We start from the raw sequence: 22,680 nt of genomic DNA, 5'->3' as shown, positions 1-22,680 counted from the left end.
ATAAATTCACATTTGATACCTATGGTCTTTTGTCTACATTAACTTTGCCACACACAGAAACGGATACTTTCAACTAGTCAAATTTCAGAAACCATATTTGTCCAAGGAACCGCTGGAGCAACATTTCTTCAAATGTGTCTAGTCCTGGATATTGCAGCTGCATAGTCCTGTGCAGTAAGACCAAAGATTCAGACTAGCATCCACATTTCATTAGCTGCTGTCACATTTCTCTGTCCTTTAACACTACACGAGGTTTGGTATTATAGGGTAAAGTATCACTGACTGAAAAAAAGAGAAAAGAAACTGTTGATTAGAACTATTGTTTAACTGAAGACAACAACTGTGGTGGTTGTGGGCATACTCAGTCTTGCTCATGACATACTGTGTAGGTGTGGCTTTTAGTAGGCTTGGCCAAAACAAAAAGTCATACTTGGATACTAATTAATTACTGGATTAAATAGTCATTTGTAACAATATCAATACCAACTTCAATGTCTTTGTTTTTCTTGGTGGAAACCAAAAACAGACAGAAAAGAGAATGAACTTGGTTCATTGTGTGGACACAAATATGACTCTGAATGTACAGTGATGCTTCCTAATAACTGCACCATGTGTAAATAACCGACTGTTTGCTAAAAGGTTCAGTGTAGGTAAATGCTGCATGAACTGCAGGTCATTCCAGTGGAGTTACTGCAGTGTTCGGTGAAGAGTTTAACTTACAGACATGGACGCACAATGTCAATGTCAAGCAAACAAACTGCTTTTGTTGTGGCTCTTTGCTTCTTCTAACCTCAGAGGTACATGTCTGGTTCCTCAGCTGCAGATGTGACTGTTTAGTGCTGACCAGGAGATGACCTACGGAGCTGCACTTCCTCTAAAGCTCCAAAAGTGAGTAGATCCCCACATAATCCTGAGTGAAAATCTAATTGGGGTACGGATAACCAACTAGCATAAATTGTTCTTCAGATTCCAGGTCAGATCCATACTCTGCACTTCATATCTATTTTCAAAAAGATAAAACCGCTCACCTCAGTGTTGATATGGGAACCTCACGAGCTCAGTGATGTCATGGTGGCTATGACTATCTTTTATATACAGTCTAAAGGTCGATTAACCTTAGGGGAGCTGTAGATCCAGCTTACAGTTTGTTGTACGTTCAGGTTGAGCAACTCTTGTTCTGTAATTTGACCATTTGTTACTGTAAAAAAAGTGAAGCACTGCTACATGACAGCAAGCTTGTGTTAGACACACTAACTAAATGATTAAAAGTATATTATAGATTTGCCTTTGGACAATTAGAAGCTAGTTTATTTATTCCATTAAAAAATTAAATCTTGCCATCTGATCCATTACAGAGTTATGTTGGAAATGATAAAAAGAGCAGTGAGAAGTTCATATAACCCTGGTCTGAAAGGGAAAGAAGAAAATGCTGAACTAAAGTGGAAACAGACAAAATGGGGCCCAGAGCTCATTTTAGCCCTGAGGTCACTTACTGGGTTAATCTGGCCCTGGGCCCAGAGAGAGCAGCGGGAAGGTGGAGCTGGTCGGGGTCTGGGTGTCTGACAGAGCATGACTCAGCAGCTCTACTCTCAGTTTGGACACTGACTCTGCTTCGTGATGTAGAACTAAAGGCTTCAGATTGAATTCCCTTTAAAAAGTTTCTGACAGTATTCAAAGGCTTAATCCTAAACATCTCCTTGATGGTGATGGCTCCTGCAGGCTGCACACCTACAGATCAACAGCAGGACTGCTGTGACAGTAATCTGTGCTGCAGGAAAAGTAAGAGGAGCAAGTGTTGGTTGTAATGTTGATACAAGCCTACATTTAACTGAGTATAGTACCGAGATGACATATTGAATGTTGAAACTGAGAATATAAAAAGTATAAGTGCCCATTTCATTTCTTTATTTATTTTTCAAATAACATTTTAGAATTAATGCTGTTAAACTGCTGCCGGGACACACTGCTGTTATTGTTATCATGAAAAAAATAGTCAGCTGTTTATTGACACAACCTGGGTCATCATCATATTTCCTTCAATACTTTTAAAGCAAGTATCTTAAAGTAAAATTGAAAGTAAATCTAACACTGCACCACCACAACTCTTTTCCATTACTGTGTGCTGGATGCAAAATATCCCAACTTGGGCTCCCCCTGGTGGTTGTTTCGAGATGATAACCAAGTTCTCGTGACCTACTGTGTGAAAGTTGTGTTCACAAATGAGAAAAGTTCAGGTGACATTTACTTGAATCTAGGCAGCATTTTATGTTCTCCAGAGAGGTTTGTAAATGTCTGAGCCTGAGAGATAATGTGCAGAAATATGCAGACAAACTCAAGTTGGTAAACAGTACGTCAGATTTTTAACTGAGGGGATCTTAATGCTGAATAGACTAATGGAACACACAATGTTTTTATGGTCATTGAGTACAGATTCAAACATATACATATACACATACAGCATAAACGCAAACTTTTAACTTAACGTCTGTGAAGGTTCTCAGTCATCCAGGTCATCATAGTCTAAGGAGCTTGGAAAGAAAAACGTCTGGACTTCTTTAAGTTGCTTGAAGACGTTTCACCTCTCATCCAAGAAGCTTCTTCTTCTTTCCAAGCTCCGTAGTCAGCTTTGGTTACTGGTACAGTAGAGAGGCAATTTATATATAGAAATTATAAACATGACTTAACATATCAGATTTTTAAAGAAAGCTGAGATTTGCTTCAAAATTAACTTCAAATAAATCAAATGAACATATCAACATGTTTATTGTTCACTGCATTTAAAAACGATAATCACAAACAGGAAATTGAATCACTGAAGAAAGTGTCGTTTACATGTAGCTACTGGTTTGATTCACACAAACGTTCATTTACAGAAATCTGATCAGATTAAATTAAGATTAGACAAACTTTCATTTTATAATAAAGCACAGGGCTGTGTCAGGGGATGCCTGACACGCTTTAAGTTCAGCCTGTTTGGGAATATCTTGTGATGCACTGAGCGTTCTTCTCCACCATGCCATTAGGTGTTGTCTTCTCTCTCCCATCTCCCTTTTGTGCCGTCTTCCTCCCCTCACCCCCAACCAGTCAGGCCAGATGGCTGCCCATGTTACTTTGTGGACAGAAATAGCTAAGTTACTAAAATAACTTCATTAATCAGTTTTAATTTTTGTGGTTGAGTGATTTGAATTGCTTAATGCTTTTTGTGTGCGTGAGAGTGTGTGTACGCACCATGCTTCAGGAGACTAGCAGGTCTCTGAGTTTTCACTGATGTTTTACCCATTTGTAAAGAGGAGTTATCTGATGGAGTTGACCGCAGGTCTAAATTCAGTAGAGCTTCAAACCAGCTCCTAGTGCTCATAGTTGGACGGGACAGCATTGAGCTGTGCGACCCCAGACACTTGGCGTGGTTATGACCATGTTTTTATTTACAAAATGTGTGTTTCTCAGTGTCTCACTCCCTCATTCTGACAGCTTTCCAGCCGTCTCCACCTGTCCCCTCTTCCTCCAGGTCCCAGCATCACTGACACAGAGCATAATTACTGAATTGCTTCCAGCTGCCTTGCCAGTTTCGCCGGCGCCACCCCCCCCTCTGCAGCCGAGCTGCAGACCACACCTCCACCACAGACCATATACAGTATGCCATATACAAATGTTTATTTGTATATGGCATACTGCAAATACTGAATTGCTGTACTCTGTTCTTAATGTCACGGTTATCATTTTGGCAACATGTAATGGTCACAGTAATCATATGTGCGAACTGTTGCACTGCCTTTGCACTTATACAGAAAAACTGACATTCTTTTTGGAACATTAGCAAACGGATCAGATTTACTAAGAGAAAATGATGAAGCTTGGGACTCCTGAGATGGTGTGTTTCTGTAGAAGCTGTAGAAGACACTGTGACAAGAGACAGATTCTCTCCCCCCCTCTAAAATTAACCAGCACTTGTACAAAAACACTGGACAACTTGCAGCTTGTTCTTTTTTTTCTTTTCTTTTTTTAATGTATAACAGGGCATGCCAAGTCACAGCATTCTGGTACATCGCAACAGAAGTACAGCAAGACACATTAAAAATACTTGAATGTATCCTAAAACTCTCTCTCACACAAACACACACACAAAACCTCTCTCTCTCACTGTCACATAGCCATTCACACGTTTTTTTGTTGTTGTTGAGACCAGAATAATTCTTAACTTCATTCAGCATTAAGAAGTACCTACAGAGTACAGAAACAAGACGAGCGGCCGAGTTCACGTTCACCCTGCGTGCCTCACATTTATTTTAAGAAAGCAGCTTAAATCTAGGAAGCTGCATTAACTTAATAATCAGGTGGAGCAGTCTCCCTCCTCCAATCAAAGTCTATGCATCAGCACTTCAGACTGCAGCTGTGTTTCAAATGAACAGAGCATGTCAGGAAAGAAGAGAGTAGGCTGGCCCAATGTGACCAAATGCATAAAGGAGGAATTCGACCAGGACAAAGGGTTTGCAAGGTGTAATCTAGCAAATAACATCTTATATATATATTGGTAGTCTATGGGATGGATCACTGCATGAGTGAGCATACGCCGTGTTACCACCAGGTGAGGATCCAACACATCAGAACTCATGCCTCAGGTAGCAGGAAGCACCAAGCTCTTCCATTACAGTGAACAGAGTGTCTTTGGTTTTACATAGTTAGTCACAGTGAGACAAATCACTGTGTTATTATGGATATTGTTCTCTGTCCCTTTAAACAAGTAATGATATAATTAAGTGGTGTTAAAACTAGCAGTCAGCTGCAGTTCTACATACACGCGTTACTGAATATCACAGATATGGACAGTGATCAGTGCTGTAGCCAGGTAAAAATCTGATTTTTAACAACCAAAAAGTCCTCAGTGAGTGTCAAATATAAGAGGGTTTTGGGACACAACATAAAACTATATGATTTCGCAAGTTAATCAAGCTAATGTTTGTTTGTTTTTGTTTTTTACCCACCTGTACATGAATATAAGTGGAGCTTAATGTGAACTTTTGACATTTCAGGGCTGCAGTGTGAACGTGACCTCATACACCTGCTGCGCGTTTCATCCTGTATCATTACAGTTTTTAAAGTCCATATAAAACCATTTACATTTGGGCTAAATGTCTCGAGTACAAAAAAAGAAAAAGGCACTGCCATTTGTTACTTTGTTATTCTAAATATGACTTTCCCAGCCTTGTGCATGCAGTTTTAAAATATAAATTACACCCCCCTCAATTTTCTCCATTTCCTTTTTTTTCTTCCTTTTTTTTCTTCCTGTATTTCCTTCTTTTTTTTGTCTTTTCGTGTGGTTTTTGTTTTCATTATTAAACATACAATATTCTTTTGTCAAATATATACGTAAGCCTGCAGTCAATACAGGACATCGGCTCTTTGATAAAATAAAACTAAATGAAGTAAAAGGCAAACAATCAAGCGGTAACAATTTGTTACAGAATGGATGCTGCTGAATTTACAAAAAACAACAACAAAAAAAAAAAAACAAAAACAAAAAAAACAACGTACTAAACTGCAGAATCTATGACAGAAATAAAAGATACAAAAAACAGCATACGTGTCTTGACTTAAAAGTACATTAAATGTTTTTGGAATATCAAGGCGTCATCTAGCTGTTAATACTGCAGTGGGCACAGCGCTAGAAGCCTTCCTGGACACCCACAGAGCTGATATGCATGAAGGAAAAGCATTTGGTTTGACGTGAAGAGCCATCATCCCTCACAGGTATGCCCCTCTGTCCTCACACTTGTATTTCTGACCCACAGACGCTGCAAGAAACCACCGCTGAGCAGAAAGTGGAGGCCTGCCATGCTGCTCTGTGCTCAAAATACAATCCGCGCAACTTTGTTAAAAATCACACGAACTTGCTGTCAGTCAGTATTCATATAAATATGGCACTTTTTAAATTCAAAACCATAACTCTGGAAAAAAATAAATGCACAGCGATATAAAAGTACATAAAAATACTGACAAAAAACCCCTTTTAATAATCCCTTTGATTACATGACTGACTGCAGAACTTTTCTCATTATGAACGCATCTCACGTAAAGAAAACAAAAACCCCCCAGCAATGACCATCAAATCCTCACACAGCCTCCTCCTCTGTGCCATAAAGCAAGCCGAACTACTGCACATCCACCAACACGAATACAAACACGCCACTCATTTTCACTCAATGCATGTAACACATAAAAGTAGCACCCCACTCCAAGTATACCATCTTACTGTGCATGTACGTCGTCGTTGTTGTTGTGTGCCACAGACAGGAAATGGCCAGAAAGCACTGATGATTGGACTGATACATGGTCGAATGTGGTCTCGGGTTTTTTCATTAGATTTATCCACAGTGAGGAAACTGTAGAGCAATGCCACCTTTGCAAGCGGCATACGCAGAAACTTTGAAGCCTCGCTCTCCCAAACAGAACTCAAAGAAAGACATGGCCTGCAAGGCCATGGGTCCGCAAAGGACCCATCTACCTCCTGATCTCGCACACACTACAACAATCTATGCTAAAAACAACAAACTTTCTAATTGACCATGGATTGGTGTATCTGAAGGACCAGTTCTTGATCTCGGCTTCAAATTAAAAAAACAAAACAAAACAAAACAAAAAAAACCCCAAAACATCTTAACATGACATGACAGATACAAATAATATCGTAGTTCATCAACAGCAAGAAAAACAAAAACAAACAAACAAAAAACAGTCCACAATAACTATGTTAATATTTGAGATGTACTTATGGTCACCAGCCATAACATGTTAATACATATGGTATTTTAAATAATATTACACCCACATGAGCATCACCTCTGCAACAACAAAAAAAAGAAAGGAAAAAAGAATAAATAGTAGTTTCTACTTTAAGTACTGATTCATATGGCAGTGACACTGAAAGAGTCTAAATATGATGACATCCTGATGCTGCCCGTCAGCGAGGGGCACCAACAAACAATGACCACGTCAAAGGTGCGGCATCCACGTGGGGCTGAAACAGGTTTGTGACCCACTCACGCTTTGGTGGAACCTTTGTTCATAAACATGACTCAGGGTGCAAGAGCAAAACACACACTCTTAATCCACACCAAGTAAAATCTGAAGTGTCCATCAGGGTCATAGCAACCAGACTACATGCATACCATCACACACACTTGATCATGTGTGTGTGCACAGATTCAGACTGCAGTGTTGAGCTGCCATCACGAGATCTGAAGCCATGTTCAGCTGGCCAGGATGAGGATGGGCTGCAGAGAGGTACCACATCAGAATTTATGCATGTTTTTGTCTTTATAAAGTCCCACACTCAGAGTGTTTTTAAATTCCATTCTCCCAAACATACCAGTAATTTCTACTTATGTAGTGACCGATATAACTAATGGCAATGGACAACAATTTTAAAAAGCCTGGAAAGTAACCTTAGTAATTAGTTAAACTAATCAAATCAGAAACCAGTCTGAAGATTTCAAATTGCTAGTTGTTATTGGCCAGAAACGGGTCATTCTGATTCTAATGCCATCGTAATCAACAGATTATGTTTCCAAGAAACTTTGAGAAACATTTGAAAAGTGATTTAAAAAAAAGAAAAGAAAGAAGAACTAAAACATGCACAAAGTCTTGTATGGCCACTGAACTGTGTGTGTGGGATACTTCAGATCAGGCGGTATTTCCAACCTTTAGACAGGTCAATGACAGGCATCAGAAGCTTTTTTTTTGTCTCTGGGTTCATCGTTGCCACCTTTTGTGCTTTGCTTCTCAACATCAGTCTGTCTGTCCAGCAAGGCTGTAATGCTACAGTCGAGAACGAGTGTCCGTCTGCTCGGTTTGATCCGACTCCAAAGCAAAGCATCGTTGCTCGAGCCTTGAACATTTGGATTGTAGTGTCTCACATTATCATATCAAGTGCAGGATACAAAGGAAATATGACAGAATTGCAAGAAACTAATAAACTAAACAATAATAATAATAATAATGATAAACCTCAAAGCTGACCTTTCAGGTTGAGGACTCGCATGCTGGGTTGAAAGCAGCACGGAAAGGAGTTAACCTAACCAGCTTATTTCAATATAAACCTAATCCTATAAAGTCTAGAGTCCAGGCACAAAACAACTAAGGATAAATATTAAGACACAGAATAACCATGAGATTAGAATAAAAACAAAAATATTTTCATATGATGGAGGCCTGCACTGACAGAACTGACAGAAAGCCAAGATACACAAGCAACCAACCAGCTTTGATATTTGCCCAAATGTTCACCGATGAGTTTTTATTGTTCTGCTGGCATCTTTAGTGCCTGCGTCTCCCTGGACTTCAGCATCTGTCCCGCCATGACTGCAACTGGCCAGCAGGTGGAGGTAAGCACTAATGAGATCTCAGGGAAAACTTCCCTTCATGGATTGACAGTGTTTCATTTCTCCAATGTTGCAATCCTCTCATGAAAAGGAAAAAAGAAAAGAAAAAAAAGATCTGAGTGGAAACTAAATCCGCCTCCCATTGCTTCCGACACCTTCTCCACTCTAAATTTCACAATCTTCCTTTAGTTTTAACATGCAGCTTAAGCATATTCCCCTGCTTTAGAAAAATAACTAACTCCCAGTATCTGAACATGCAGACAGATCCCACTGACTTATTAATCTCCCAATATATATATTTATATGTATAAAAACATACATTTATACAGTACATGCTGTGGATGAACTGATGGTGCCAAATCCACTTCCTGCTACACTCACTTGCACGAACAGACTAAGGGCACGATCAGACGTGACATCATCTTCTTCCGTCGTCTCCAGCTAATCAAAGGTCCTGCCTCTGATGTCTCTCTCCTTTAAACATCCTCTTCCCTTTCTAATATCACTTCAGCTTGGTTCTTTCTTCTACTACTTTCTGTGTCTCTCTCCACATCCCCCTTCTTCCTCGTATCCCTCTCCGTGCTACCTCCATCTCTTTCAAGTTCCCATCTCGTTTTCTCTCCATTAATATTCAGGCCAACATATCTTTGTTGTTGGCTGCTAAAATAAAAATAAGTATGTTGGTTGTAAACTAATGTGATGGCTACTCGTCGGAAGTAAAGCTCGTAGAAAGCCAAGGCTCTACAGAATATATTATGTAAATCATACCTGAAATTCATAAATGTCTCTGTACCCTCTGAAAGTAGCATCATAATGTAAACATTAAATACATACAATAGAAAGAAAAAGGTTTGTTGCCACCCAGTACTGAGCAAGCGGCCTTTTTGAGCTCTCCAAGAAACCGTCCTGGACACGGTGATCCTGCTGAAACCAGTCTGGGAAATCCCAAGCTTCCTTTTTGCATCCCTGTGGCTCTGCTCATCTCATCATGTTTTGGGTCTGAGGTACTGTTATGATCTGAAAGATGCCACAAACTGTGGTCAATGTGCAGGGACCAGACAATGTGGGCAAGAGAGAGTCTCACTGAGCCCTGATCCAAAGCCCAGCATCTCTCTTCTGCTGAGGCTAACTGGACTGCTTCTGGCCTCTCCATGGGAAGGGCAGGGTGGGGGGTGGGAACAAGGGGGAAAGTTTGCACACACTTTCCAGGCCGCGTTCGGTGCTTTCCATTCTCCTCACTCACATACAGGTGACTGTGAGTGTGCTGCCCGAGCAGGAAGCGTGTTTTTCCAGCCCGTTGGACGGTGCCAGTGTGATAGCTTGTGTGAGCGGTTTGATGGTCAGCTCTCTAGTGTATCTTGGATCCCGCCCGGTCCTTTGGTTGAGCTCTACCATTGGCTACAGGGAGAGGGAACGAAAGGGCTGGTGACCTCAAGGTGATTGTGAGAGAGCTCCCCAAACCTGCGCCGTCCTGCTGCTCTCACTCAGGTCCTCAGCTCATATTGTTGATGTGCGATCTGCACCATCTAAACAGGAACAGCAGAGAGAAGAAGAGGCATCACAGTTTAAGTCAGCAATTATGTTATTAACCCTGATAGAGTGATTGTGGAATCAAATGTGCAAATGAAGGCAGTCATGACTCCTCAGGCCCCCACCACTACCATTTCCTGTTCCCGGTTTATCACCAAAGTTTGCCAAGATAAACTTCAGCTTATGAATTGGACACAAAACGAAACATGAGAAAATTAAATATTAACTTTCTGCTTGCAGCTAGCTGCCCCTCCTTCAGCATGATTCTGCTGGAGGTTTCTTCCTGTTGAAATGAAGATTTGCTTCCCATTGTTACCAGGTGTTTGCTCATGGGAGGTCGGTTGATGGTTGGTTTTGTTCTGTGTTAGTGTAGGGTAGAGCAGGGCGATATGACCAAAAATATTTATCACGATATACCAATCCAATTTTATTTATAAAGCACTTTAAAATACCCAGCACAGGAACAAAGTGCTGTATAAGTTAAAACAATAGAATAACAGAATACAGCAAAATAAATAAATAAAACACATAATACATAAAACTAAAACAGCCATATACATTTGAAAATTTTCGATAACGATATAACTGACGATATAATTGACACTAGACAAAATACTTTACGACTCCACAAATTTATTAGTGAGAAAAAAAACAAAAACAAATCACAAAAAGAAAAATCTACGTATTTTCACTTAAACAAGCAGCTGTTTATGTGCATTAAAGTTATATAAAATGTAACAGTGCAAATTCCTTGCTGACAGTTTAACCAAAAGGCATTTCCAGTGGAAACTGGCCGACATCCTCAGCATAACTATGTATAATATCCACAAAACTCAAAAGAGGTTACACACACAATACAGTAATATTATGTTGAAGCACAGTACGTATCACTCCGCGAGGCTCCTGCCTACGATAGCCTTAGTGCTCCCACAATCCATCAAGCGGTGCGGCTTCGTAGCTTAGCAAAGTCGTACTAAAACATTTGACAGATTTTCAAGCGCATTGTACCACATAAAATCGTTTCAAGGTCAGTAAGCACAACGAGAATTCATACATAAGGCACACGGGATTATAAGGGGCACTGTCGACTTTCAGAAAAATCAAAGGATTGATTTTAAGTGTGCCGTATTTTCCAAACAACACGGTAATAACGACAGCCCGCTAGCATGCTCTACCAAAAATAGTGCTTTGTTGTATATCTGACAGACGAATGCTAAACCAGTGCCACACCACTGAAGTTGCAGCATTTTTACAAACCAATTCTGATTCATCCGTTTCATTCAACATTCCGCTTTCGCCCTTCTCATTCTCCGTCGGCGAAATGCTTTTTCCGCCATGTGCGTATGAAAACAAAGGCACTGCGCATGCGTGTTTTACCCATATTCTATCGCGTTATTTCATTTTCTTAGTGTTGCCCAATATTATACCGGTATTACCATGAACGGTATGATATGGCCCAGCCCCAGTGTAGGGTCTTTGCAATATAAAGTAACTGGAGATGAAGCTGATTTGAACAACAGAGAGCCTGATGGGGTTTAGGAGCTGTTACGTTCCAATTTGTTTCTAACCCTGAAGTACAAAACACAAAACTAAATAATAAAAGAGGAAACACAATATTTGAGAAAACATGACCTTACATTAATAAGGAACCATTAGGGCAACTTTCTTCTTTGTGATTGGACAGAAGTATCTTGTGACGGGCTGATGTAATTTCATTGTACTTGTCTCAGTTGTCTTCCTGCATAAAATTTAAAGTGAGTGTGAAAGGCAGGGTTCATACGCCTTTTTCAGGGTCAAATTCAAGCACTTTTTAAGCACTTTCAAGGTCCCTTTTCAAGCTTTTCCAGCACACCCCCCACACGCAATGCATGCTTCAATTCGCATCACCTCAGTAAGACCATGTGAAAAGACACCTTTGCTCCCCTTCTGTTAAGACATAGAAAAACACACCGCACAAAAATACTGCAAAAGGAAACCGTTGCCTTATATACATAGTGTATAAACTCAAAACGCACATTTCACTTAAAAATTAAGATGTGAAAATGTGAACAAATCAACTTGTTAGAGATATTCTTCTCCTGTTGAAAAAAAGTCTTCTCATCAGATATTGATGCTTCTTAAAATAGGAGACAGATGTTTGTTTTTTAAGTGAATTCCCAATAAAACTGTTTTATTGCTAACTACATTGCTGTCTGTATTAATGCTGAAGTCCTAAATGATCACCTTTAAAGTGTTTGTGCTAATAACATGTCAGACAGGCATGGAGAACAGCACTGACTGTTTAAGTAGTTTAATGTGCAGGTGCTGACCATAAACACATTTTGAATGAAAGCCGGGGAACTTTGGTAGCACAGAAACAAGTGGCTATTCTTTGTGACCATATGGCACGGTCCCTCATATTACCATTATTTCACCCAAACGCACCAAGTTAATACTTAAAAAAGCTGCAGAAATACATAGAAATATAAACAGTACTTGGTGACAACTTTGCTTTTAGCCTTTAACCCTCTGGGGTCCAGGGTGTAATTGGCCGTTGTTGACTACTTTTGATTTGGCCTCTATATTTCACCTTTAAAAACTGTTTATCTTGCCAATCTGTTATTTACTCATTTTGACAAACTGTATCAGCACAATTTATCTAAATTCAGACAAAATTTAAAATACGAGTAGAAAGTGATATTTTTGACTGTAGAAACCACAAGCATGTTTAAGGAATCATTTTCATAACTTAAAATACAAATAGAAATTGTACATTTTTAAAAAATATGCACAAGTTTTGCAAACAACAAAGTTATATGGTACTATTCACCTAAAAATGCAGCCAAGGCTCAGACGTTTTTTATATAACCATTTAAAACTATTTACAGAACAATCAGGTGCTCTGCCTCAAATAAGAAGGCACACAAATTATTTATGCCACTCCAAAAAATAGTTTGTGTCCACTATAACACAGATGAGAACAGCACAGGGATAAACCTGCAGGTCTGACAGCAGGTGTGTCACTCAGCGTTTACACTGCAACCTGCCTTTGGTGGCTTTTTTGCAGCAACTGTGACGATCACTAGTAGAACTGACACACAAAACAAAACAACAGCTACACAAGACAACACACTAACTTGAGACTCCAAACACGGTAAACGTCACAAATCTCTCACGTATCAAAACTCTCTCTCTCTCCTAAAACTTCCCCCTCTTCCCAAACAACCAAATGCCACATGTTGCCATATCATTTTTGATTGGTTGACATGGTACATTTTTCCGCAAATAGGGAAGGAGTGTTTTTTCTTTGTCTTTTTTCACTCACAAGCAAAGCGTTTGCTAGCGCTCTCCTTAGAAAACGCCATTTTTACAGTTTCTTCCCGAAGTAAACGCCACTGTGTTATTCAGAAAAAAAACCCGAAAAAAAACCCCCCATCGGTTTTACGTGGCCTATCAGCACAATTTTAAAACTGGTATATAGTTTGAAGTCCGCACGTTCAACCTAAGTTGAAATGGAGACTCTGGGTCCCTCGACCCCAGAGGGTTAATTAGAAAGCCTTAAGTTAGCTAGTTATGTATCAGGCTAGTGTTTAAAGCTTTCACTTGAGTAAATTAGCTAACATTACTTAGCAGTGATATGTGTTAAGTTCACAGCATATTCCATAATAGCGCTGCCATACTGCATCACACTCAGTGCATTTCAATCATCTCTCCAGCGAGTTTGATAGCTAATAATAATAATCATAATTTTAAAAAAATAACACGTGTAACGTACGTATACTGGAAAATTATTTACTCACCTATCATGCGACTGGAGAGCGCAAACTGCCATTGTTGTTTTTCATCAACACTCATTAAAACAGCAACCTACAGGTATGTTAGCGCACTCATCCTGTCCGAGGGAGGGTTGGGGTCACACGTTGAAACAGACAGAGGCGCAAGGCAGCCCAGGGGTGGGGGGAATTTTGCTTTTACATTTTGCGACTCATTTTATTTCTCTATCTGATAAGAAAACTTTTCAATCAGATAGTTATTTATTGTGAATGAAATACAGTTACATTTTCAAGCACTTTTAAGCACCACATCTGAAATTCAAGCACTTTTCAAACCTTGAAAAGACGACATTAAAATTCAAGTATTTTCAAGGATTTCAAGCACCCATACGAACCCTGGATAGCGTAGTGGTTAGACTACACGCCTTTGGAACAGAGGATCGCAAGTTCGATTCCTGCCTGGGGCGTCTGTATCCAGTAAGGGTCCTAAGGCTAGAACCCCTATGCTAAGCAAGCCTACCGCAGACATGAGCGAGACAGATAAATATGAAGGCATGCCGGCTCGGACGTCGCCCGGATCAACAAGGTCCGCGTCAGGTGTTGAGGAACCAGGGCACCCTGACGAAAAGTGGGCTACTGGAACAAGAAGGCATCGGTGGGCAAGAGACGAAAACAGGGCGTTGTTGGAATGCTACTACACAAGTAACCCCGGTGGAAGGGGCTACATGAATAGGATGAGGGACCTATGGATTCTTCGATACCCAACATCCACAATGACGGCGAAACAACTAGTAGCTCAGTGTTCCAACATTCGAAAGAAGGGACTGCTCTCACAGCTAGAGATTGACGAGGTACAACACAAATGCTACGGCAAGGAGGAGTCAGGACCCCAGGTCAGGGGGGCGATATCATCACCCCCACCCGAGATTGGGTACATAGCCCCAAGTGCGATAGGAGAAGGATCGTTGAGTGTGAGAGGAACTGACCTGAAAAATAGGATCATGGCCAAGCTTGAAACCTGGATCCCCCGTAGCCGGTTACCAAGATTACGTGAAGTACCCTCAGAAGGTCTGCTAGATGATGTTAATGCAGCACTACGGGCAATACCTACAACCACGATTACCGACACTAACAAGCTGATCTACAATACGGCAGCAGTGATCAGTGAGATGCTTGGCTACAAGTTGAACAGCGACAAGGGGCAGTACCCTCCATGGAGAAGGAGGCTAGAGGGCAAGATCAAAGTAGCACGGAGGGAGGTTAGCCAACTAACGGAGTTGCAGAAAGGTAAGACAAATAAGGTGCCTAAGAAATACAGCAAGCTGTCCATACCTGAGGCCTTGGAAACTGCCAAGCAAAGACTCACAGCCTTGGCCAGCCGCTTGAGGAGGTACACCAGAGAGATAGAAGGCAGGAGAATAAACCAGCTGTTCTCCACAGAACCAGCAAAGGTGTACTCTCAGTGGCAAGGGAACAATAAGAGAACAGCACCACCAAGGCTGGAGACGGAGCAATACTGGAAGAGCATATGGGAGAAGGATGCAACCCATAACGGCAATGCTCAGTGGCTAGAGGATCTGAGGGCAGACCACAGCGACCTCCCTGAACAGGGTCCAGTAACCATCACAGTGGCAGATATCCAAGAAAGGGTCTCCAGTATGAAGAGTTGGACAGCACCAGGGCCCGACATGGTTCACGCCTACTGGCTGAAGAAGCTGACTGCACTCCACGAGTGTCTGGCAGCACAAATGAACCAGCTGCTAGTTAACGAGAGGCACCCGGAATGGCTAACCGAAGGTCGGACGGTCCTGATCCCCAAGGACCCCAAGAAGGGACCGGTCCCCTCCAACTACCGACCAATAACCTGCCTCAGTACTACATGGAAGCTCCTGTCAGGCATCATATCGGCTAAGATGAACAGGCACATGGGTCAATACATGAGCGGGACACAGAAAGGAATTGGCAAGAATACCAGAGGCGCAAAACACCAGCTACTGGTAGACAGAACAATCAGCCGAGACTGCAAGACCAGACTGACTGCACTGCCTGGATTGATTACAAGAAGGCCTATGACTCAATGCCCCACAGCTGGATACTGGAATGCCTAGAATTGTACAAGATCAATGGGACCCTAAGAGCCTTCATCAGGAACTCAATGGGGATGTGGCGTACAACACTAGAGGCCAACTCCAAGCCCATAGCACAAGTCACCATCAAGTGCGGGATCTACCAAGGAGATGCTCTGTCCCCACTGCTGTTCTGCATAGGCCTGAACCCCCTCAGTGAGATCATTAACAAGACTGGCTACGGATACCGACTATGGAACGGAGCAGTTGTCAGCCACCTCCTGTACATGGATGACATCAAGCTGTATGCCAAGAGTGAACGAGACATCGATTCACTGATCCACACTACAAGGCTATACAGCAATGACATTGGAATGTCGTTCGGACTGGAGAAGTGTAGCCGGATGGTAACAAAGAGAGGGAAGGTAGTCAGAACTGAGGGGATTGAACTACCAGAAGGCAACATTGCAGACATAGAGGACAGTTACAAGTACCTGGGGATCCCGCAGGCAAATGGGAACCATGAAGAGGCCGCTAGAAAGGCTGCAACCACCAAGTACCTGCAGAGGGTCAGGCAAGTCCTGAGGAGTCAGCTGAATGGTAAGAACAAGATCCGGGCCATCAACACATACGCCCTGCCCGTGATCAGGTACCCTGCTGGGGTAATAGGCTGGCCAAAGGAGGAGATAGAAGCCACTGACATAAAGACAAGAAAGCTCCTTACCATGCATGGAGGGTTTCACCCCAAGTCCAGCACCCTGAGGCTGTACGCTAAGCGGAAGGAAGGGGGCCGGGGACTGGTGAGTGTCAGCACCACAGTCCAGGATGAGACAAGGAACATCCAAGAATACATTGGGAAGATGGCCCCAACTGACCGAGTGCTCAGTGAATACCTCAGGCAGCAGAAACCCAAGAAAGAGGAGGGAGACGAGGAACCATCATGGAAGGACAGGCCCCTGCACGGTATGTACCACCGGCAGATAGAGGAGGTGGCTGATATCCAGAAATCCTACCAGTGGCTGGACAAAGCTGGACTGAAAGACAGCACAGAGGCACTAATCATGGCAGCACAAGAACAAGCTCTGAGCACAAGATCCATAGAGGCTGGGGTCTATCACACCAGGCAAGACCCCAGGTGCAGGCTGTGTAAAGATGCCCCAGAGACAATCCAGCACATAACAGCAGGGTGCAAGATGCTAGCAGGCAAGGCATACATGGAACGCCATAACCAAGTGGCCGGCATAGTGTACAGGAACATCTGTGCCGAGTATAACCTGGAAGTTCCGAGGTCAAAATGGGAGATGCCCCCAAGGGTGGTGGAGAATGACCGAGCTAAGATCCTGTGGGACTTAGTGGTGGTAGACAAACAGAAGAAGACGGCCGTAGTGATCGATGTAGCGGTTCTGAATGACAGCAATATCAGGAAGAAGGAACACGAGAAGCTGGAGAAATACCAAGGGCTCAGAGAAGAGCTCGAGAGGATGTGGAGGGTGAAGGTAACGGTGGTCCCCGTGGTAATCGGAGCACTAGGTGCGGTGACTCCCAAGCTAGGCGAGTGGCTCCAGCAGATCCCGGGAAAAACATCGGAGATCTCTGTCCAGAAGAGCGCAGTCCTGGGAACAGCTAAGATACTGCGCAGGACCCTCAAGCTCCCAGGCCTCTGGTAGAGGACCCGAGCTTGAAGGATAAACCGCCCGCAGGGGCGTGCTGGGTGTTTTTTTTATATATATATATATATATATATATATATATATATATATATTTACTTGCTTATTTACTTGCTTATTTACTTATTTATTTATTTATATTTCATATATTTATATATTTCATATATTTATATATTTCATTCTCTAGACCAGTTCACACAAGTCTACAGAATTCTAGAGAATTTATTTCTCTATCATTTCTGAACGTGACACCATAGAAATCAGTACAATCAAACCACGCTAGCTATAAACACATAGCTATGCCCCTCCATCCTGTTAATCCCTCTACTAAATTAAAAAAACAAAAAACAGCCATTTGACTTCTTATGTGTACCAAATCTAATTCTGATCCAGCTACTTGTGTAGTGGAGCTTGTGACTCTGGGCTATGAATAATGATGTCATCTCATTTGAACTGAAAGCATGAAGCTTTGCTAATTCGGTGAACAGCAAGGGGGCTAGGGCTCACACTGTCATGGTGAGAAAACAACACATCTGTCAAAATACTGATAGAGCCTTTCAGAGGAAAACAACAGTCTGACACCTGCTGCTGCTGGTTTGGCTGAGGAAGAAAACGTTATCAAGCTGCACACCAGTGGAGATTTCTAATTCCACGAGAAGAAAAAAAGAAAAGGAGAAAGGGTTAGGGCTAATGTCCTCGCATGCTGCTGTTTAATAGTGTCGCAAAGGGGAGAATATACTGCATTAAACAAAACTATGACGGTTAAGCTATCCTTGAATTTTGTTTTATAATTGACCCAAAGGCCTTTAAGCCTGGGCTTGTTAAAGTAACACTGGCTTAAGCAGCTTGATGGAAGTGTGTACACTTTTGCATTTTTTTTAGTCCAATTTTACTTTGTGCAGTTTGGGAATATACATCATGACAAATTGAGAAGGAACACTTGTCGAGAGGCAGTTTAATCAAAGTTCATTTTAGTCCAGGCTGTCTAAAAAAGGCCATCTGTGTGCCAGAAGTCAGCATATTTTTCTATATGCCATCAAACATTTTAGGTCACTTCCTGTGGTTTGAGTTAAGTTACCAAGTTATGTTTCAGAAAACAGAAAAAAAAAAAAAAAAAAAAAAAAAAAAAAGTAACAATTCTGATATACAGGGCATTTTTATTTATTTATTTATTTATTTATTTATTATCTTTTAAAGGTCGATGCACTCGTTTTTTTTGCTATGCCCAGTTCTGCTATACATAAACATACACACACATACGGCAGCATAAAGCAACACTTGTTCATCGTTCTGTGCTGAGGACTGAGAAGCACTGTCTTCACTTCAGCTGAGTTTTGGCCACGAGACTAAAACTCACTGTACATACGAGTATAGTTTCCACAACCAGGTCAACAACAGTCTGACTTGATTAAGGTCTCATCCACTACAGTCCTGTACAGTACTGACACATTTACAAGCTCATTTAATGTACAAGACATGGCTTTTTTTTTTTTTTTTTTTTAAGATCAGCATTTAAAGCGCCACATCATTATAAACATTTTTTTTTAAAGCTGTTCATATCGTTAGATTATGCGTTTACATGTATTATTAGGCATCAATTAAAAATAATGTTTACAGCAACACTCTGGCATGCTAAACTACAGTATTGATTGATTCGATCAGCCATCCCTGAATTTCAGACTGCCAACTCACTAAAACTAAATGTTGTTTATTTATTAATTATGTAGTCCTATTTTTTTTTTTTTTTTTAAATGTTGAAACCTTTATAAAAAATAAGAATTTATGGTAAACAACATTTTCTAGCACAGCTGTGTTACTTCAGCAGGCCACTAGGAGGCTGTGGCCCACAGTTCGGGAATCAATGAGTTGGATCAAAAAGTCACATCGCTCCAAGTTGCTCAGCAGCTCATATCTAATAATATACTGGCGAAAGCTGCTGCTAAAACTTGTTTTTTTTTGTAAATACTGTGGTTATTCCATTTATCTCCCTCGTCTTAAATGAACTTGACTTTACTGCAGAGTCGCTGTCAGTTTCCCAGCTTAGCATTTTTTGGACCTATCTTGCCAGATTTAAACTTCAAAATCAAAAGCATCTGAAAAATCCTTGTTGTGTTCCAACAAGTCTGGAGTCAAAATCTAAAGCTCTAAAAGCCAACAGTGTTGGGAAGGGTCAATCAGGTCCTACATCAATGTTAAAATCAATTGAGGAGATCAAGCCATAGTAAGACACCAGCTATCTGACTTTGATAGAATCTGAGAAAGAGCAAAAGTGTGCTGCTTACTATTTGTTCCAATTCTCACATGACAGAAACAGAATAGATAATATTGCACACAAACAGGTTACTGATTACTGCTTCCTGTGTCAAAAACAGAACATGACCTGAACATAGTAAGAAAATAACAACTTCAGCTAACTGAGCCGCTTAAAATGTCTTTCGTGAAAATTTGTGATTGGATTCATTAAGCGCTTCTTTAGATCACAGGAGAAACAGGGAACTTTGACAGCCACTGCATCCACCAACTACAATCCACTTTAAACCTTCCCTTAAAGCTCACAATGCTGCGCTGGAAATTTCACAGCTTTCATTGGGCAACGTTATATTATTGATTATGCAGCTTATTAGAGCACTTCTTTATAAAAGGCTCTTCTTCTTGTCCTCAGCCAAACTAAGCTTTTCATATCACAGCATTGTATTTTACAGTTAAATATGAGGATCGGTGAAAAACATACCTCCCAAGGCGTGTTCGGTCATACTCAAACACAAAGACTCAAGGCGATTATTGATGTCTGGCTCTGTCACTGGTAACTGAAGATCTGTGCAGATACAAAAACATATTGAAATCAAGAACAACAGTGAAAACATCGAGCACAAACAGATGACAACTTGACTTCCTGAAGGAAGCAATTTATTAAAAAAACAAAACAAAAAAAACCCAAAACAGATATGTTGCAGATTTAGCATGCTAACCCAAGGGCCTGTGTATTAGCAAATTTTGTGTCTAGCAGCCTAAATAGGAACCTAGCAACCACTTCAAACCATTTAGTCCCTAGCCACTTAAGCCCCATGCCCCCGGTACCGGGGGCAAAAAGGAGGAGATCAGGTTTAATCGGTTATAACACGGGGTGAGAAATATAAGTCCAGACATGTGTGGTATCCACAGAAACCTCAGAATCTCAGCTAAAATGTCATATAAACCATTTCTACAACCACCAAACACACCGAAAACAAACCATGATTAAACGAGCAGTTACGTAAATGTGCAGACGTCCCCTAAACAAACGAAACCGAACAAGAAATTCTTCAGACTTCATATAACCGGCTAACGAAAGGCTAGTTATCTTCCAGAGCTATTACTGACTCCAAACACCAAGTTTCACCACACTCTGACCAAAATTCACTGAATGAGCCGCCAAAGAAGACCACAAAAAAACCCACACAGCGGCGCAAATTCTATAAGACAGAAATTGGCTTACCATCCCGATTTCCTCAGTTACTTTCGCCGGTAGCCACGTGATTATCAGCAGTTACCACGCCTAACTAGCCGCATCACAGCTGTTTTCCTTTGACAACCTCCATTTTAGACCCACCTACAGACATGTGACTGGACAGACGTCATATGCAGTAAATTCGGGCCGACGTGGTTTTTGGCCTTGCAACGTCTGATTGGTTGAAGTGACGTGAACGTGGCATTGTTACTGTGGCATTGTTACATTGTTACATTTTAATCGTTTGGCTCAAACGATTAAAATGAGGTGTCAATCATGCAAATTGACCAAAAGAAACCAAAGTTACAGCCGCTCAGAGTTTAAAGGGCCAGAAGCCAATAGCATATGCTACTTCCGGTGTGGAAACACCTGTGGGGAGCTTTGTTTCCGGTGTCCTATTAGCGCCTTGTTTATGGTCCAAAACAAGTTAAGCAAATTAATGAATCAAGCGGCGATTTACATTTCTATAGATGTCTTGGGCATTTACCCAACATATCTGTAAATGATGTTCATCGACTTGTCGATATGTTTCCCCTGCGCCTCAGAGCAAAAGGGAAAGATTCAAATGTTATATTTCTCAGTATCTGTAAACAGCGGTCCCTTGTTTATCGCGGGTGTTATGTTCTAAAAATAACCAGCGATAAGTGAAATCAAGTAGCCAATTTTATTTTTTGACGGTGCAAAACGTTTTGTTGACATGGTCGACATACAGTACTGCACTTCAAAGTCACACTGCTAGCGATCGATGCAGCGATTCTGTACTGTACAGGAGAGACGTGACGGAGGAGATCGTCTGCAGCCGATCAGGACGCAGGACACAATGTGATGCACTACAAAATCTGCAAAACAGTGAGGTGAAAGGTGAACCGCGAGGGACCACTGTAATTTTGAAGGTAAGTCACAACATACCCTTCGTAAATGCTAATGTATAGAAACCCTTACCAGCAATCATTAATTTTTTGTGTGGCTTTTTTTCCACAGTTTGTTAACATGCTGTGTGGGTGTGTACCTGACTAGCTGATATCGACATAACGAGGAGACATCTAGTTTGACTATTCTTCACCTGTAGTTTGAATGTTGAACATTTGCCTGTTTAAATCATAAGACCAGTCACTATACAGAGATGTGCTTCTGAATGTGGACGATGTGTCTTCTGATTTTGTAATGCAGCTCTGCTTTCCTTGAGTGATGTAAACAACTGATCGATCTAAACTGTTTAAACGTCAAAATTGATCATTACATTTTTTTTATGACAACAGTGGTGAGTGTTCCCACCTTCTGCTCTTTGTAATTTAACGCGATCTTTCCGTTTTTGAGTTTTGGACATGATTTTGGAGCATATCTTCGCAGTAGCGATTGACTGCAAAGTAAAGCTACCGGGAATGTACAACCCTACATCCGGTCTCAAACCAGGAAGTTAGCATTTTCTCGTGCACAGGGTCTGTCACTACCCGATCCGTACCGGAAACCCGATCGGTACCCCGCATGCGCGAAAGGTGTCTACCTCCGGTCGAAGCATTTTACGATAGTTACAGGTCAGAGTACCTGTTAAGATGTTAAGAATAACAAGTATATCTTAAAATGTTTCCGATAACAAAACATTTAATATAATGTAGACAAAAACAAAAAAATAAAAAGATAGTGACAGATCGGGACTCCCGATCCTTACTGCGCATGTGCAAAGTCGGACCGTACAAATCGGGTCTACCTGATGCGTACCACGCATGTGCAGGGGTTTTCTTCTTCTTCTGTTCATTTAATGGCAGTGTACTCCCCAGTGTACGAGGATACCGCCACCTG

At 41.4% G+C, this 22,680-nt stretch overlaps 1 protein-coding gene across 3 annotated transcripts in view; it reads right to left on the bottom strand.

The window, feature by feature from the left end:
- Positions 1–3,693: 3,693 nt before the first annotated feature.
- Positions 3,694–22,680, bottom strand: part of samd4a (sterile alpha motif domain containing 4A) — a 75,770-nt gene continuing 56,783 nt past the window's right edge. For 2 of the 3 annotated variants that reach the window (XM_086294457.1, XM_086294458.1), the window contains exons 12-13: positions 20,125–20,208; positions 3,694–9,904 (exon numbers count right to left, since the gene is read on the bottom strand). In XM_086294457.1, coding sequence (XP_086150583.1) covers positions 9,876–9,904; positions 20,125–20,208 — 113 coding nt within the window. In that variant the 3' untranslated portion in view covers positions 3,694–9,875. The remainder of the gene's footprint in view (positions 9,905–20,124; positions 20,209–22,680) is intronic. The other variant, XM_086294459.1, reaches the window with a different exon arrangement.

The sequence above is a fragment of the Aulonocara sp. 'chitande type north' Nkhata Bay genome, linkage group LG1 (assembly GCF_057382095.1).
Source record: "Aulonocara sp. 'chitande type north' Nkhata Bay isolate Kocher_YH1m ecotype deep benthic linkage group LG1, A_spYH_male_GT1.1, whole genome shotgun sequence".
NCBI classification, from domain to species: domain Eukaryota; kingdom Metazoa; phylum Chordata; class Actinopteri; order Cichliformes; family Cichlidae; genus Aulonocara; species Aulonocara sp. 'chitande type north' Nkhata Bay.
This window is presented reverse-complemented; position numbering and strand designations above follow the sequence as displayed.